Raw genomic sequence first — 18,229 nt, forward strand, 5'->3', positions numbered from 1 at the left:
CTCAGGCTTAGAGCCCATGCTCCACAAGACAAGCCACCGCAATGAGAAGCCCTCACACCACAAGGAAGAGTAGCCACCGCTCACCGCAACTAGAGAAAGCCCTCGCGCAGCTACAAAGACCCAGCACAGCCAAAAATAAATAAATAAATTTATTTTAAAAACTAAATAAATTGTTGTTATTTAAAACAATAATTAAAAAATTTTTTAAAGACTCCATGCTTCCACTGCAAGGGGTGCGATTTCCATCCCAGGTCGGAGAATTAAGATCCCACATGCCACATGGCATGGCCAAAAAAAAAAAAAAGAATGAAAGTGGTATTAATATATAGCTGCTTACTATAGAGTTCTTTCAAGTTTTTTTTATGTTCACAAATTTTCATAATAAAATTCAGGGAAAAAATATATTCAATATGATACTGATGAAGTAAAAATTCACATTTTGAGACAAGAAAAATTCTGGGAATTCCTTGGCCGTCCAGTGGTTAGACTCTGCGCTTTCACTGCCGAGGGCCCGGGTTCAGTCCCTGGTCAGGGAACTAAGATCCCACAAGCTTCACAACTTGGTAAAAAAAAAAAAAAATTCTGTTTGGGCCTTCTCCCTCCCCTCTAGTGTGCATTGTGTATCTGCTTTATGCATTAACCAGCCCTCCCTAGTGGCAGAAATACCTGCTCAACCATAAATACCAATTTTTCCCCTTCTGAAGCCAGTCATGAAATTCCTGAGACAATAACATTCCTTTCTCAATCCTGTAAGGGGTCAGGATGCAGATATCTTGGGGAGATACTGGGTTGCACCTAATGGAAGTTCTTAGCTTAAATATTTATTTATGACTTTATTAATGTAACTAGCTGAATTACTTGTATTCTACGTTTACAAGATTAATGTTTCTTGCATTACCAAATGTGTGACTGAGCCTCAGATCAAATTAATGACGATTAAGCAACTTGAAACAATTGACCTTATATATAGTTCTATAAGATCAATGATTGTAATAGTGTAACTCTACATATGGGAAGAAGCAACAAGAGGGAACCATTTCCTTGACCATGACAGACTGTAAGACAGGTGGTCCAGAGGCTTTTGACTACTCTAAACAGGGCCTAGTCCAGTAATAGTACATTAAGTGGCCTATCAATGAAATCCTGACCTGAAAATGAGCATTCCTAGTTCCATGGGACAAACTGGTCACAAAATGCCTCCCAAAACTTGGTTGAAATTAAGACTGAAAAGGAGGAGATTGTAAAATAAAGAATGTTGCCCACCAGCCAGTTCTACAAGAATTGTCATTAGCCACTACAGGCACTGACCTACAACCCACCCTTAAAGAGCAAAGATCAGGATGAGGCACTTTGTGCTCTAGGAAAACTGACAGAAATGGCCCTCAGATATTTTCAGGAGAAATTTTTAAGAACCCAGTTTCCTGTATCTTCCTATACTTAGAAAAGCACTAAAACTATTAACTAAGATATCTGTTCCTCATGAATAGCAGTAGGCTTCTCCCAGGATGTGTGCTTGACTGCATGTAACCCTTCATCAAAATCACATATATTCTGGCCTCCTCCCTTACCTCTTTGGAACAGTTCTCAGAGCTCAGGTTGATGAGAATAAAATTTTCCATTTCTTTCTTAGATTGGCTATTTAATTTTTTTAGTCAACAATCCCTTTTATTTTTTATATTAAAAATTGTTTTCTGTTTTATTTTTTTAACTACAAAATGTTATCTTTCTACATGTTCATGTTTAGGCATGTAAATGCATCCAAAAGAGGGAAGGTTTACACACTAGAATAACAGAGGGATGTCAAGGCTCACTTGTGCTATATATCTGTACCATTTAAATTTTTTATGAGAATGAATAAATGCATTATGCTATCAAAATCAAATTTAAAAGAATGAATCTTGGGACATCCCTGGTGGTCCAGTGGTTAAGACTCCACACTCCCAATGCAGGGGGCCCAGGTTTGATCCCTGGGCAGGGAACTAGATCCCGCATGCTGCAACGAAGATCCCACATGCCAAAACTAAGACCTGGTGCAGCCAAATAAATAAATAATTATTTTTTTAAAACCCAAAAAACACAACAGGATTAACTTAAAAAAATAATAAAAGAATGAATCTTGGGACTTCCCTGACGGTCCAGTGGTTAAGACTCCATGCTTCCACTGCAGGGGGCATGTGTTCCATCTCTGGTCAGGGAACTAAGATCCTGCATGCCCATGCTGAGTGGCCAAAAAAAAAAAAAGAAAAAATATGAATGAATCTTAAAACTGCCCCCTGCCCCAAACACGCACATGTAAAATTGAATTAAATGGAGTGGCACTGATGGAAGGAGGGGTTGCTCTAGAGTTAAAAATGAGATAATGTGGGGCTAAGTCTGTGCCTGACATGTAGGAGAAGCCCAGAGAACGGTTCCCACTGTTATCATCATTAGTACATGTCGCTTGGCTGAGTGAGCTGCTGGCAAGTGCTTTGCTGGAAGTCCTTTGTCAGATATAAAGTCCCACAGGAGGTGCCGAGTCACGGCTGATCATATGCCAGTCAATAGCCAAATCTCTTCCCTCAGGCCTCAGGGAACCGCCTGAGGTGGGTAGCTGGAGCTTCAAGAAACAAGACCTTTGCCCAGGCTGCCTGTCTGCCCACCAACTTCGGGACAGCTCCCTGGCACCAGCACCACTGACCAGAATCCCAGGGCAGAGATGCTGTTCCCTGCCACTCATTGCCTGCAATGATTTCCAAGCTTCAGGTTCAGCAAGGCCAAAGGGCACTGGAGTTGCTCAGACCCCAGCGTGGCCCTGGGCTGCTACTCTCAAACCTAGGGACCAGGGCCAATCAACTTCATGGGCTTATGACTGGAGCAGTCATACTGGGTCCCAGGCTCAGAAGGACCTTGGGTTTGGTTTAATGCTCTGCTATCACTGTTCTTGGTAATTTTAAAACAAGGAGCCCCACATTTTCTTTTTTCACTGGGCCTTGCATATTATGCAGCTGGTCCCACTAGGGATCTCCTTGTTTGGATTTATTTCCTTAAAGTGGAGGCCTCGGAACATCGAGTTTTGTGGTTTAATCCATGCAGTTAAAGAAAAACCACATCTTTTATCAGAATAATATTCACTTGGGTTCCATTTAGTGAGTGTTTATTGAGTTCCTACTAAGTGCTGGACATTGTGCCAGGAGGGAGAGAGATAGAGACAAAAAAGACATGGGGCCAGCTCTTAAGAAGCCCTGGGTCTAATATGGTAAAGACAATGTTGCCAGTGGAATAGAGATGGGAGTGAAATAGTAGTTACCCTAGCCTAGGGGTCAGGGATGGCTTCTTGGAGGAAGTGGTGGTTATGTGGCGCATTAAGGAATGAGTAGGAGTCAGCCCTATCTAAGGTGGTGGGAGGAAGGTATTCCTGGCAAACTTTGCAGTCTGAGCTCAGAGACATACATAACAGGGTGTGGAGACAATGCAAGATTTAAACACTCTATTTAGACACCACCTTCACTTGTAAACACAAACATAAATGAGTATTTATTAAAATAAATGCATCTTACAACACATAAAGACCAATATTTTACATACATAAAATACACATTACCTGATGGATTATCTCCACTATTAGATTCGGGAAAACAGCACCAGTTTTACTTTGATTTCCCTGTGACTCCAGTTCCTAGTAGATGTTTAGACAACCAGTCAGTCAGCAAATATTTATTGAGCGACTACTTTGTGCCAGGTACTATTTTAAGTGCTGGGAACTCAGCAGTGAACACAGAGTGCTTACTGTCAGGAAGCTGACATTCCCTGAGGAGTCAGTACACATTTTGGAATGAATGAAAGGAAAAAAATGAATGCTTTTATCCAGTCAGCAATAAATTTCCGAAGAGGAGTGAGAGGGCCATTTTTGAGTTTTAGTTGAACACAAAGAAATCTCTTTTCTGGGGACTTCCCTGGCGGTCCCCGCTTCCATTGCAGAGGCACGGTTCAATGCCTGGTCGTGGAACTAGGATCCCACATGACGCTGTCTGCGGCCAAAAAAGAAAAAAAAAAAAAAAAAAGAGAGCTCTCTTTCCTGTTAAATAGAATTCAAAACGGGCAAGTAGTAGCAACCTCAAATGTGAGTCAGGCATACAAGAACTCAAACAGAGCCTTGGGTATTAAGACTCACAGATATAGATTTATTTGTCTTTGGGTAACACCCGTATATCAAAGTTCAGATGCTCATGCAAGATAAAATTTTATTTATTTATTATGTGTTTATGTATTTATTTTTGCTTCGCAGTCATCACCCCCAGCATCCGGCTAAGAAGCCCTCGGCGTGTACATTTCTGTTAGATCCGATTTACACAAATTCGGTTTACGCAGGCCTGGGGCTGGCGGGTCCTGACGTGCCGCTGAGTCTAGTCGGAGCTGGGACGAACCATCTGTGTCCGCGGAGGGGGGTGGCGGGTCAGCTCCGCGCAGAGTCAGGGCCCAGACGGCTGGGATTCGGAAGCAGGCCAGCCTGGGGTCCCCTCACGCAGGGTGGCCGGGAAGGGGTGACTTTGCCAGGTTGCAGCTGGAGCTGGGGGCGGGGGGCGGCGCCGCTCGCAGGCTTCCATCCTTCCCCTCGGTGGTGGACTCGGCTGCAAAACCGGGGGTCCGTATTTCCCGGACCGTTTCCCACCTAGGCCGCGGCTAGGAGGTACAGCCGACCTGGGGGACCCGGGCGGCGGGTGCAGGTAGGACCCGGGAGGGTCGGGCCCGAGGGGGCGGGGGTCGCGGGGTCCCGACCTCTCCCGGCCGGACCGCCCCCGTGGTCCTACCCGGCGCGCGCGGGGTCGTTCCGGGCAGGCACCCCTGACCCCTTCACCGACTGTGCACCTCTCACGGCCCTCAGACCTCTCCGGACTGAATTTCCGGCTCCCGGCCTCATGGCAGACAAGAAACTGGTGGTCGTGTTTGGAGCCACAGGTAAGCGAAACCCCAAACGGAGGCCCCGAGGCGCAGGACCCCTCACCAAAGCCAGCCCAGGGCAGGGGTCAGGCCGGTCCGACCCCGCAGAGCCTGGGCGCCCGACCCTCAGCTCCAGAAGACGTTCCCGGCGTCCTGGAGGGAGCGATGAGATGGCTGGGTCCCCTGACTCACGGTGGGGCCGTGGGGCAGGACCTGAGCGCAGATTCCCTTTGAATTTTTTAAAAAAATTCCTTAGCTTTGAATAACAGGTGATTGCACATAATATCAAAATTAAATCTCCCTCCCACCTCTGTCCCCGAAACCCCATCCATCACTGTTGTCAAGTTTCTTGAGTAGGGCTTCCCTGGTGGCGCAGTGGTTGAGGGTCCGCCTGCCGATGTAGGAGACACGGGTTCGTGCCCCGGTTCGGGAAGATCCCACATGCCGCGTGCCCCGGTCTGGGAAGATCCCACATTCCGCGGAGCGGCTGGGCTCGTGAGCCATGGCCGCTGAGCCTGCGCGTCCGGAGCCTGTGCTCCGCAACGGGAGAGGCCACAACAGTGAGAGGCCTGACTACCGCAAAAAAAAAAAAAAAAAAAAAAGTTTCTTGAGTATCCTTCCAAACAAATTAGGTATATAAAGATACTGTTTATTAAATGGGAGTGTTTTATTTTTACCCCACCTGTTTTTTTTACTGTATATATTTTAAAAATATATAACAGCTTTATTGAGGTATAAATCACATACCATACACTTCACGTGTTTAAAGTGTTCAATTCTAGTATATTCACAGAGCTCTGTGACCCTCACCACAATCAGTTTTAGAACATTTCATCACCCCCCCGCAAAAAAACCCATACCCACTAGCATTCACTCCCCATTTCCCCAGCCCCTGGAAACTGGCAGTCTATTGTCTAAAGATTTGCCCATTCTGGACATTTCATATAAATGAAATCATACAGTACATGGCCTTTTGTGTCTGGCGTCTTTCACTGAGCATCGTTTTCCAGGTTCATCCACATTGTAGCATGAATCTGTACTTCATTCCTTTTTATGGCTGAATAATATTCCATTATATGGATATACCACATTGTGTTTATCCATCATCCATTATGGACATTTGATTTGTTTCCACCTTTTGGTTATTGTGAATAATGCTGCTGTGAACCATCACATACAAGTTGTTGTGTGGACATATGTTTTTAATTTTCTTGGGACTATACCTAGGAGTGGAATTGCTGGATTATATGGTGACCGTGTTTAGCATTTTGAGGAACTGCCAGACTTTTTCAAAGCAACTGTACCACTTTACATTCCCACCAGTACTGTATGAGGGTAGTTGTAGTTCTTCAGTTTGCCTTTTCCACTCCAGGACATGTTGTGGTCACATAAGTCATGCATACAGATCTGCTACATTCTTTTTTTTTTTTTTTAATTTTATTTTTATTTTTATTTATTTTTGGCTGCGTTGGGTCTTTGTTGCTGAGTGCGGGCCTTCTCTAGTTGCAGCGGGCTACTCTCTGTTGCAGTGCACAGGCTTCTCATTGCAGTGGCTTCTCTTGTTGTGGAGCATGGGTTCTAGGCACACGGGCTTCAGTAGTTGTGGATCGCGGGCTCTAGAGCACAGGCTCAGTAGTTGTGGCACACGGGCTTAGTTGCTCTGCGGCATGTGGGATCTTCCTGGGCTAGGGCTCGAACCCGTGTCCCCTGCACTGGCAGGCAGATTCTTAGCCACTGTGCCACCAGGGAAGCCCTGCCACATTCTTTTTAATCACTTTTGTATGGATTTATCACTTATTTAGCCAGGTTCTTACCAAAGGACATCTAGGTTGTCTATAAACTTCCACTATGGATAATAATACTGCAGCCAATGTTCTTTTTTTTTTTGGTAAGGAGTGGATTTATTTATTTATTTATTTGCAGCCAATATTCTTATACATATATTTATGGATGATTTTTATTTTCTTTCTTTTGATGATTTTAATAATTTTCTCTCTCTCTTTTTTTTTTTTTTCTTTTTTGGCCGTGCCACGGAGCTTGTGGGATCTTAGTTTCCCGACCAGGGATCGAACCCAGGCCCGCAACAGTGAGAGTGCAGAGCCCTAGCCACTGGACCGCCAGGGAATTCCCCTCAGTCTTTTTTTTTTTTTTTTTAAGGTATAGGTGATACTTTATTTCTTAAGCTAAGTGGTGGGCTCACGGGTGTTAGTATCCCTTTTTTGTATGTGCTAAATATTTCATAATAGGGACTTCCCTGGTGGTCCAGTGGCTAAGACTCCACGCTCCCAATGCAGGGGGCCCGGGTTCGATCCCTGGTCAGGGAACTAGATCCCACATACATGCCACAACTAAAGAACCCGCATGCTGCAACTAAGACCTGGCGCAGCCAAAATAAATAAATATTTAAAAAATATTTCATAATACATTTAAAAATTTTTGTAAAAGGTGTAAGTGTGATGACTGCTAAAACATGGATGAACCTTGAAAACATAAGTGAGAGAAGCCAGACACAAAACACCACATATTGTGTGACTCCATTTATGTGAAGTGTCCAAAATAGGCAAATCTGTAGAGACAGAGAGTAGATTAGTGGTTGCCAAGGGCTGAAGGGGAAGGGAAAATGGGGAGTGACTGCTGATGGGTATGGACTTTCTTTTTTGGGGCAATGAAAATGTTCTAAAATTGACTGCAATGATGGTTGCACACTCTGAATGTACTAAAAGCTGCTGCACTGTACACTTTAAAAGGGTGAACGTGGGCTTCCCTGGTGGCGCAGTGGTTAAGAATCCGCCTGCCAATGCAGGGGACACGGGTTCGAGCCCTGGCCCAGGAAAATCCCACATGCTGCGGAGCAACTAAGCCCGTGTGCCACAACTACTGAGCCTGCACCCTAGAGCTGTGAGCCACAACTACTGAGCCCGTGCGCCACAACTACTGAAGCCCGTGCGCCTAGAGCCCATGCTATGCAACAATAGAAGCCACTGCAATGAGAAGCCCGTGCTCCACAAAAAAGAGTAGCCCCCACTCGCCGCAACTAGAGAAAGCCTGCGTGTAGCAACGAAGACCCAACACAGCCAAAAATAAATAAATAATTTGTTTTAAAATTGTATTAAAAAAAATAAAATTAAAATAAAAGGATGAATGTTACGGTATGTGAATTCTATCTCAATGAAGCTGTTAGTTACAAGATTGTGTGAGGCAAAACAGTGGGAATCACAGGTGAAAAGTGCCAGGTGTGTTGCTGTGGTGGAGGATTCCCTGCAGGGCCTCACCCATGGCAGGCTCCCAGGCTGGTCCCACCCTGCGGGTCTTTCTGACTCTCTGCAGGTGCCCAGGGGGGCTCAGTGGCCCGGACACTCCTGGAAGATGGGACATTCAGGGTCCGAGTGGTGACCCGGGACCCTGGGCAGAGGGCAGCGAAGAAGCTGAGGCTGCAAGGTGCAGAAGTAGTGCAGGGAGACCAGGATGATGAGGCCAGCATGGAGCTGGCCCTGATCGGGGCTCACGCCACCTTCATCGTGACCAACTACTGGGAGAACTGCAGCCAGGAGCAGGAGGTCAAGCAGGTAAGGGCAGGCGGGAGGGCGTGGGGAAGCCAGGGCAGGAGCAGGCCATCTTCAAAGGCGCTCCCAGGTCTCTACTTGCCCTTGCGGGGCAGCTCCAACTTGCCAGAGAAGGGCTGACCCCTGCCTGACCACTGACACTGCAGGCCTTTCCCCTCCTCTTCTATGCAGCCCTCCTAGACTTTGATGAGGGCAGAAGGTGGCCGCTTCCTCATCCGATGACTTCTTTTAGACATCATTCATGTACCATACTGTTCACCCTTTTGATTTTAAAGCTTTTATTTTATTACTATTTTTAAAGTATTTATTTATTTATTTTTGGCTGCGTCAGGTCTTAGTTGTGGCACGCGGCATATTTTGTTGCAGCACGTGGGCTTCTCTAGTTCTGGTTCACCGGCTCAGTAGTTGAGGCACGGGCTTAGTTGCTCCGCGACATGTGGGATCTTAGTTCCCCAACCAGGCATCGAACCCGCATCCCCTGCATTGGAAGGCTCATTCTTAACCACTGGATCACCAGGGAAGTCCCTGTTCCCCCTTTTAAAGTGTACAATTCAGTGGTTTTTAACATATTCACAAAGTTGTGCAGCCATTATCACTACCTAATTCCAGAACATTTCATTACCCCAAAAGAAACACCATACCTGGTAGCAGTCACTCCCCATTCCCCGCTTCCTCAGCCCCAGGCAACCACAATCTGCTTTGTGTCATCCAGTGACTTTTACACTTTCTAAAAAAATCTATTGACCCATAATTTTCTTAAAATCAAATGTAGGGACTTCCCTGGTGGTGCAGTGGTTAAGAATCTGCCTGCCAATGCAGGGAACATGGGTTTGATCCTTGGTCCAGGAAGATCCCACATGCCACAGAGCAACTAAGCCCGTGCACCACGACTACTGAGCCTGCACTCTAGAGCCCCCGAGCACAACTACTGAGCCCGTGTGCCACAATTACTGAAGCCCATGCGCCTAGAGCCCGTGCTCCACAACAAGAGGAGCCACCGCAATGAGAAGCCTGTGCACCACAATGAAGAGTAGCCCCCGCTCTCTGCAACTAGAGAAAGCCCACACACAGCAGCGAAGACCCAGTGCAGCCAAAAATAAATAAATAAAAGTAAACTTTTTAATTGTACAATTTAATGAAATTTGAAAATAAATAAATATACCCATGTAACTACCATTCTAATCAAAATATAATACATCTCCATCATTCCGAAAAGTCCTCCATGTCCCCTTTCAGATGTTTTCTGTTTCTCTTTATTCTGTTTTCCACCCAGCTTCTCTCTGGTTGGGTGGTTATTGAGTCTAGGTGGTGGGGGGAGGGATGTGAGACAAACATGCATCTTTTTAAAGTCTCTTGGAAGGTGGGGACACTTGCTGTGGGCCTGTCACGTAGCAGGCACTCAGGTACTTGTGGGAGGTATGACTGGTGCCACAGCAAAGGCACTGGGCTGAGACCCGTGCCTGTCGGCTTTCAGTCCTGCCTCATCCACAGCTCCCCACCGTTGCGGCTGTAGACATGACTTCCCTGCGCTGGTCTGTCTTTCCTCCTGTGTACAATAAAGGGAGACTGGACCGGACCACTGGTCTCCAAACTTGTTTTTAGCCCTGAGCCTTTCTTCAGTTACAGTCTTACATGGAAGCCCATCTCAGAGAGTGGACAGAGACAGCTTTTCTGGTGCACGCAGATCTCATCAACCTGACCTCCTGAGCCATAACAAATGACCCCAAGCCAGGTGGCTTAAAACAACAGGAATTTATTCTCTCCCCCTTCTGGAGGCCAGGAGTCCAACAGCAAGGTGTTGGCCCTGCCCTGTCTGGAGGCTCCAAGGGAGGTTCCAATTCTTGCCTCTTCCAGCGCCCAGTGGTACCAGCTCTCCGTGAGGCAACATCACTCCGGGCTCTGCCTCTGTTTACACAAGGCCTCTCCTCTTCTCTGTGTCTCCTCTTCCATCTCTCATAAGGACACTCGTCATTGGGTTGAGGGCCCACGAGGATAATCCAGGATGATCTTGTCTCAAGTTCCTTAACAAAAATACCTGCAGAAACTTTTTTCCAAATGATGTGGCATTCACAGGTTCTGGGGTTTGGGACATGGACATATCTTTTGGGAGGCCACCATCCAGCACACTACACAGCCTTGTGCAGCAGGTCGTGTTTCTGTCCCCATTTAACCAACAAGGCCAAAACAGTTAGACCCCTTGTCTTGGATGGCACAGCCAGTGTGCTGCAGAGCTGGTCTGGAGCCCAGGTGGTTTGTGTTGTGTGCTTAACTGCTGAGCCGTAGCACTTCCCTAGGGGATGGTTGGGGCTCTCCCAGGAAGACGGCCCAGCATGGGGACAAGATGCTTTCTGAGAGCAGGCAGAGGCAGAAGCCTCTGTGCGTACCCTCCCACATGGCACACGGTGGGCTGTGGTCCAGCACACTGGAAGGTGGAACGACCCAGATGATCTAGAGAAGGGGCGCTAAGGCTATGCGAGTGGTGAGAAGCTTGTAATCCCGTGGTAGAGCGTGTGGTGCCATGTGAGCCGCACATTGAAGAGGGAGCCTTATCAGAGGGCTCTTGGCACCGGGCACAGTGGCCTCTGGGGTGGGAGAGCCAGTGCCGTGATGGGGACACACATCCTCCCTCTGAGCTTTGTGGTTTCTCCTTCCCTGCCCACCAGGGAAAGCTGCTGGCCGATCTGGCGAAGCGCCTGGGCCTGCACTACGTGGTCTACAGTGGCCTGGAGAACATCAAGAAGCTGACAGCAGGGAGACTGGCAGCGGGACACTTTGACGGCAAAGGGGAGGTGGAGGAATATTTCCGGGACATTGGCGTCCCCATGACCAGTGTGCGGCTGCCCTGTTATTTCGAGAACCTCCTCTCCTGCTTCCTGCCCCAGAAAGCCCCAGATGGAAAGAGCTACTTGCTGAGTGAGTGCCCTCCCCACTTCCTCGGTTGTCTCCTCTCACCTTGTGGAGCCGTGGTGGCCCACTGGACTTGTCCTCAGAGGGCTCTGGGTCCAAGCTCTGGCTCGCTCACGTTAGGCTGTGACTGCGAGCAACGCATGTGACCATGCTGGGCCTCTGCGTCCTGTCCCGTGAGATGGGCATGACTCGGACTTCCCTGGGGCCATGGGAAAATCTGCCGAGTCTGAGGATGCAGTGCTTTGTTTGTCGGAGAGCTTTACGGAGAGAGTGTGCTTATCGTTACTGCCTCATAAATAAGGAGAGGATTTGGACGGTGAGGTCCAATGGTCGATTTCCCGAAATAGGAAAGCACTTTCTTCTCAACATCTGTTTGCAAATCTGTAAACAGCTTCGAGGGAACCATGTTTTCTGTTTCCTGTGTCCTGCCGGCGGGGCAGTGGGTTAATGCAGGTGGCTCAGCAGGCGGAGCAGGAGGGGTCTGAGCCCTCCCAGCCCCTCACCTCTGCGTGAACGCCGCTCACCCTCGCTTGGGTCTCACCTGCTGGTGAGCAGTCTTGTCCTTCTGTTGGCACACCGGTTTGCAAAGCCATAATCAGAGATTTGCAAAGCCATAATCAGATTCACCTGTGTTCTGTCTGTAAGTTGGAACAGGCTCCACCCCGGCAGGCTCCCTGGCCCATCTGAATGGGCAGCCACGGAAATTTTATAGGGCAGGGCCTGAGCGCTCCAGGTGCCTCATCAGGACACAGCTCTGCCTCTCCATCCCCAAGACCACACCTTGGCAGGTGGAGTCACTCGTTAATTTAACATGTTTATCAGCACCCGTCATGCTGCTCTGGGGTCAGCCCTGGCCTCAGCTGATCGAGGATTCCTGCCGGTGGAGATGGTGTTTGGAGCACCCCCCACCACAGGCGTCCCTATCAGGGATTCGGGTCTGACGAAGTGTACGGGGGCCTGAACCCTGGGAGCTCCTGTTCTCAGAGGTGCCTATCAAAGCCTTCCTCTCCTTCCCCTTGTTCCCGTCTCAGGCCTGAGAGGGGCGGCAGGCCCAGGGTTCTCCCCACCTTAGAAAGAGCACAGCCAGGCTCCCAGGGTTTGAATGGCCTGCCAGGTGGCACAGCTCGATCGTGTCCCATTTCCTGACTCATTTGTCCTGCTGACACCGGGGGTGTCTGCCTCGTGCCAGGTGCTGGCTTGTGCACACATCCAGTCGACTGGCCGGTAGGGACCGACCCCTCAGAGACGCGTGCCAGCACGTCCCTCTTTCCCTCCCAGGCTTGCCCATGGGTGACGTGCCCATGGACGGCATGTCTGTGTCCGACCTGGGCCCCGTGGTGCTCAGCCTGCTGAAGATGCCTGAAGACTACGTCGGCCAGAACATCGGGCTCAGCACCTGCAGGCACACGGTGGGGGAGTACGCTGCCCTGCTCTCCAGGCATACCAGGAAGACCGTGCGAGATGCCAAGGTGGAGGGCCCAGGCTCGGGACTTGGCAGCCGCGGTCAGAGGGGCTTTGTGGGCAGAAGGGAAGGGGCATCTAGGGCTGCCCTAGCGCTCTGAGCAGCGTAAAGCCAAATTCATTCTCACTGTGAACGTTTATATTGTGCTGTTCTTAGGAGCCAGGTGTGGCCACTGAGTGAAACTTCTGGTTTTGTCAGTTGATCAAGTGGTAAGGAAGGGTTCCAGGAAGAGGGGACAGTAGGGGCCAAAGCAAGGAGGGAAAACGCAGGGTGTTTTGGGCTCCTCTCGGGGAGGGGAAGGAGGCCGGAGTAGGCCCCATCCTGGTCCCCTTTTCTTGGCCTGGCACAGTCCCCTCCTCCCCTTGCCTACTCTCTCTTCCTGTCCAGAACCCCAGGTGCCTTGTTTCTTGTTTCTCATTATGAAAATCTCGGCTACTCCAAGTCATTAAATGACAAAAACCACCTGTAGAGCGCCCTCAGACCCAAGCAGAGTAATGATGGGGGAGAGGCTAGGGCAGGACGGGCCAGTCAGACCTTGGACTCAGATCTTGCTCCCAGCCCTTAACACCCACCCGTGTGTGACTGGAGGCCCAGCCCCTGACCCCTCTCTGCCTCAGTTTCCTCATCTGTAAAGTGGGTGTGTGGAGAGTATCCCCCTCCTCGGGCTGCTGTGAGGATTGAATGGAACAATTGCTGTAAACGCTCCCTTGGCACAATGAACGCACTAGAAAACATGCACTAAATGGTTGCATATTACTCTCTAAACAAAGAAAGCCTGAGGCAGTCATGGAGGATTTGGAAGCTGAGGAGTTAAGATTCAGTTCGGTCAGGAAAGGGGAACACCTTTGGTTTTTTGAGCAAGAAGTGACGTAAGCATAGTTCTGATTTGGAAAGGACTGAGAAGTTTTCATCTCGTCATCTTGGAAGAACAGGATTTAAATTGCCCTAGAACAGTGGTTTTTGACGTTTCATCTTTCTAATAGACTGGTTTTCAGGTGAACTTAGCGGGGACCAGGGTAGGAACCGAGGTGTCAACAGCGTGGTCAGGGTACTGCAGATGCCGATCGACCCTAAGAGACTCCCCTCTGCTTCCAGATAAGCCCCGAGGACTACGAGAAGCTTGGCTTCCCCGGCGCCCAGGACCTGGCCAATATGTTCCGTTTCTATGCCCTGAAACCTGACCGCAACATCGAACTGAGCCTGAGGCTCAACCCCAAGGCCAGGACGCTGGACCAGTGGCTGGAGCAGCACAAAGGGGACTTTGCAGGACTGTGACCCTGCCCACCTCTCAACCCCATCTGTGGGGACGGGAGGTATAGTCACAGTGATCCTTTCTTGTGTTACAAGAAAGTTTATTTTTTAAATAAAGGCCATTGTTCTCACAGATGGCTTCCAAAAGAAAAGTGGTTTCAGGGACTGGGGTTGGGGCGGCAGCTGCCTGAGGACATGAAAGTTCCAACAGGAAGCATAAAGTGGTGGGGGGCCCAGTCAAGTGGGGGGGGCTGAGAGGACCCCCCTACCCCCGCCGCCAGCCAGGAGCAACATTTGACACCCCTGCACACACGCCGTTCCTCTCCAGAACGTGAGTGCAGCCACCCACGTGTTCCTTCTTTGAGTTTTAGGGCAGGAAGACCGGCCCCTTCTCCCTCTCTATTTTCCTGTCTCCTGGGCCCCCGGGTGCAGAGGCCTCGAGATGTGGGTGATCGCAAAACAGGCTGGAAAGAAACCCTTGAAGGAACGTGGCAGTTCTGTGGACCCCAGGTCATATAAGACTTGGACACTGCTGAGAAAAGGTGACACCACCCGCAGCAAAGGCTGGGAAGGGAAACCAGGGAAATAACCACCCAGCCCTACTTGGTGGGTTGAGCTCCCCAGGCATTTGGACCGTTTCCCTCTCCTGCTCGCTTTAGAGAAGAGAAATGAAGGCCCAGAGGACACAGCCGGCGGACTGACCAGGGTCTCCGTGGACTTGTGAAACCTCCACCAGCATCTGTACTACCCTGCCTCAGCCTCAGGACCCGCAGAGGCATTGAAAGGGGAGCAGGGCAGCCAAACTCATTCGATCTGTTCATTAACTGAGTCACTGAAAAAGCACTTCTTTGACAACCTACCAGTGTAAGCTGGGCCCTAAATACAATGTTCACCAGAAAAGTATGTGCCCTGCCTTGAGCCTGGTTTAGCAAGAGAGCCAGATACAAATCTGCAGAATGACTGCAGATTGACATAGGGCTGCAGAGAGCAGGAGGAATGAGGAACACTGGAGGAGGGGCCCACTTTAGTGGGACAGGGACAGCTTGCAGTCTGAGGGGAGCAGCCTCCCAGGCAGGGTAGGAGGAAAAGGACATGATGACATGGGCTTCCAAGCCCACCCATATCAGCAAGAGAACATGAGAGGTCATCTGTGTCCAGCCCTGTGATGCCCAAGTCCCCCAGGCCCCTGCGTGGGAAACTCACCTGCTGGGGCTGTGACTCACCGTGCCAAGATCCTGGAGCAGCCCTTGGCCAGTACCAAGCCTGGGTAGAGCCCACTGTGCCAGGTCCAGGTCCAGGGCGAACTGCAGGGAGCTGATGCCAGGCTCCAGCTGCTCCTCATCCACAAGCAGGCCATGGACATGTCGCCAAGCCTCTTGGGTCTGTTTGCTCACCCGGTGCCCCCTGGCCAGGCTGTTGTCAAGGCAACGTGAGGGCATTTGTGCAAAGCAGTGTCTGGGCTCACATGGTCAGGCCTGTGAGCCTCCAATGCCTTCCCTTGTCCACACTCCAAACATTTCAGCAAATGCTCACACCATCTACCTCTCCTCCTCTCGATCCCCAGAGGCTCAGGGACCTGGAGATACTCTTTTGTATTTTTAAATACCTCACCTCACACTCCAGCTCCACCTCGGGTTGCAAAGTTGTCTGGAGACACGTCTCAGGATCCAGCTGTGGGAATAAGCCAAATCCAGTCTAGGCCTTGAGTGGGGCTTGATTCTACAGATATTGCCCCGCCACCTTCTGACCATCTGAGGGGAGGACGCCTCAGTACAGCAATGAAGATGTCTCGCTAGAAAGAAAATCCACTTTTCCCTTTCAAAGTCTAGGCTTCTGTTTTCAGAAGACAGGCCACGAGTGGGACTTCGGTTGGCTTCTCCAGGAAGAAAACCTAAGCTATCACGAGAGAAACCATCTAGCTCCCCACCGCCATACCCCGGGGTCTAGGATCCTTCCAGGCCCATACTGAGTCCACAGAAGGCACTTGACAAACTTCTGTTCAATGAAGGACAAGTTTGGAAATCGGCAGGAAGTCACTGAGCCCCTTTCTCACCCAACAGGTATTCCCAGCCTCTTCACCCAACCCAGCAGTGCCCTCACACCTCAACCTGCTCAGCCCAGAACCCAGAGTGGGGCAGAGCTATATGCTCGGGGCCCACTCCAGCCACGACAGCACTTGGGCTTTTGTGAGACAGCCCGGACTAACACTGCAACACAAAAATATACCTTAATATTCCTCTGAAAATAATGGAGGGAAAAAAAAATCTAGTGAGGGAGGTGGTGACCTGTAGGGACCTAAGTAGGCCACACTGCACGTCTCTCAAATAGCAGGCTGCCAAAGAAAAAGCTATATGCCGAACCCTAGAACATTCGTCAGATCAGCACCCTCCCCTCTCTGGGATCTGGGCTGGAGAGGGTCAGCGCCTGTCAGAGCGCCACCCGTCGCTTGGCGCACGTGACTCCAAGGACTAGGACAGCCACCTCCAGCCGCCCCAGGAAGGCCAGCAGAGACGTGGGGTGGCCTGACTGGCAGGTGACCACCAGTAACCCCCTGCTGGGCCACCTGCAGAAAGCTGTCTGAACTCTTTCAAAGAAGAAATGACGACAATTTAGGTTTTAAATATCTCTTTGTAGTAGATAATCTTATTTACATTGATACAGAATCATTTTACATTCCTAGAGCAGACACTAGTAGATGCTTTATTTTAGTAAATTATGAAGGAAAACAAAAAGGGAACTAATCAGAAGTGTTCTCCATTAACCTGTCTTACCACAGCAGGGGGATCTGGAAACACAATGGAACCCACACATCCTACGAGCCAAGGCTGGGGAAACAGTGTTTTGCTCTGGCTGGATGGTGGAGAACCTTCAACTGCTGAGACTGTGCTCTCCTTTTCTAAACAAACGTTTATCAGGAAAAGACGATGATTCTTAGCACTGAATAATTTAAACACACTTCTGAAACAGAGGTCAACTGTGAGTGGTGAGAACCAAGGCCCTGGCAGGCAGCAGGGCAGGGCTCCGGGTTAAGAGGCCGTTAGTCGGCCCCAGGCCACGGCTGGCTGTGGTCCAGCAGAAGGGCAGGAGCTCCACTCACACCCGGCTTAGAACAACAGAACTCAACTGTCAGGGGACAAGGGGCCACCTCAAGTGGGGTGGGAGGAAGGACTATCCATCCTGACAGAGATCATGGCCCATGTGATCAAGAGTAGCATCTCCAGGGACTGTCTTCATATGTGTCACCCCGGGCCCCCAAGGCCCCCATGTTTCAGCTGCTTGGTACCTTTCGGAATTAAAACAAACTCTAGCAGGGGATGCCCCTGCTGAGGGGTGGATGACACAAGTGGGGCGTGCATGCCCCAGGTTCCTGGAAAAGACAACCCTGTCAGGAAAGACTCATTCTGGAACCTCCCAGAGGTTTGCTGAGAGGGAAATTACTCACTTCACAACTCGGTGCAGCTTAAGGCTTCATTTTTAAGCTATAAGCACGGCCTTTAATTCTTTAACCACATTTGATTCCAAATCAGAGTTTTAGCTCTGCAAGAAATGTCCAGCTGTCTGACTCTGCTGGAGCCAGAAGAGGCCAAGTTACCTACCCACAGATAGGAAATTACCAGCCCTGAGACCTGCCATGCCTTACTGCCCAGGGGCTGTCCACCATGACCCTTCCATGGAGAGGTGCATTGTCACATGATTTTGCTGTTTCCAAGGTGGTCCAGAGGGCCTCTGCAGGCAGGGGCTCGGTGCTGCTGTGTGGAATCCTCCTGCATCTGAGATGCCCTGGCCACAAGGAGGGGCTGCTGCTCCCGGCCTAGTTTCCGGTGGACCGTTTTCCTGAGCCAAGACACAAACAGTTACATTTCACTGGCATCGCAGGAAGAACACGCCCTGTTGGTGAGCTTCTGTCATCCCTGAGAAGGAGCTGCACCAGGAGCCCCAGCCACCAGGGACCAGCACAATTAAAAAGTGAGCCCCGAGACACCACAGTGAGCAAGCAGGACTCCTGGCAGTGCCCCCCACCTCAGCCCTAACCAAGGTTGACACCTCCCCGCACCTCCCAGGCACGACAGGGCGGGGACTGGGGAGATCTGAGTTCTAGGCCTGGCTCTGCTATGACTTGCCCTCTGTG

General features: G+C 49.9%; 2 protein-coding genes across 3 annotated transcripts in view; one reads left to right on the forward strand and one right to left on the reverse strand.

Moving 5' to 3' along the window:
- The first annotated feature begins 4,620 nt into the window (after positions 1 to 4,620).
- NMRAL1 (NmrA like redox sensor 1) lies at positions 4,621 to 14,252 on the forward strand. The gene is made up of 6 exons (XM_065893162.1): positions 4,621 to 4,666; positions 4,862 to 4,935; positions 8,245 to 8,483; positions 11,144 to 11,393; positions 12,666 to 12,856; positions 13,945 to 14,252. The coding sequence occupies exons 2-6, from the start codon at positions 4,896 to 4,898 to the stop codon at positions 14,122 to 14,124; spliced, it is 900 nt and encodes a 299-aa protein (XP_065749234.1). The 5' UTR covers positions 4,621 to 4,666; positions 4,862 to 4,895; the 3' UTR covers positions 14,125 to 14,252.
- Positions 14,253 to 16,777: 2,525 nt separating this feature from the next.
- The window catches only part of DNAJA3 (DnaJ heat shock protein family (Hsp40) member A3), a 31,031-nt gene continuing 29,579 nt past the window's right edge, over positions 16,778 to 18,229 (reverse strand). Inside the window, exon 11 of one of the 2 annotated variants that reach the window (XM_065892058.1) lies at positions 16,778 to 17,934. In XM_065892058.1, the coding sequence (XP_065748130.1) occupies positions 17,912 to 17,934 (23 nt within the window). In that variant the 3' untranslated portion in view covers positions 16,778 to 17,911. The remainder of the gene's footprint in view (positions 17,935 to 18,229) is intronic. The other variant, XM_065892059.1, reaches the window with a different exon arrangement.

The sequence above is a fragment of the Phocoena phocoena genome, chromosome 15 (genome assembly GCF_963924675.1).
Source record: "Phocoena phocoena chromosome 15, mPhoPho1.1, whole genome shotgun sequence".
Taxonomy (NCBI): Eukaryota; Metazoa; Chordata; class Mammalia; order Artiodactyla; family Phocoenidae; genus Phocoena; species Phocoena phocoena.

What these genes read in the sequence shown, in the direction of transcription:
- NMRAL1 (XM_065893162.1), top strand. Translation starts at nt 4,896, where the DNA reads ATGGCAGACAAGAAACTGGTGGTCGTGTTTGGAGCCACAG. An exon ending in GGTCGTGTTTGGAGCCACAG is followed by an intron (nt 4,936 to 8,244) that starts GTAAGCGAAACC and finishes GACTCTCTGCAG; the next exon opens with GTGCCCAGGGGGGCTCAGTG. An exon ending in TGGAAAGAGCTACTTGCTGA is followed by an intron (nt 11,394 to 12,665) that starts GTGAGTGCCCTC and finishes TTTCCCTCCCAG; the next exon opens with GCTTGCCCATGGGTGACGTG.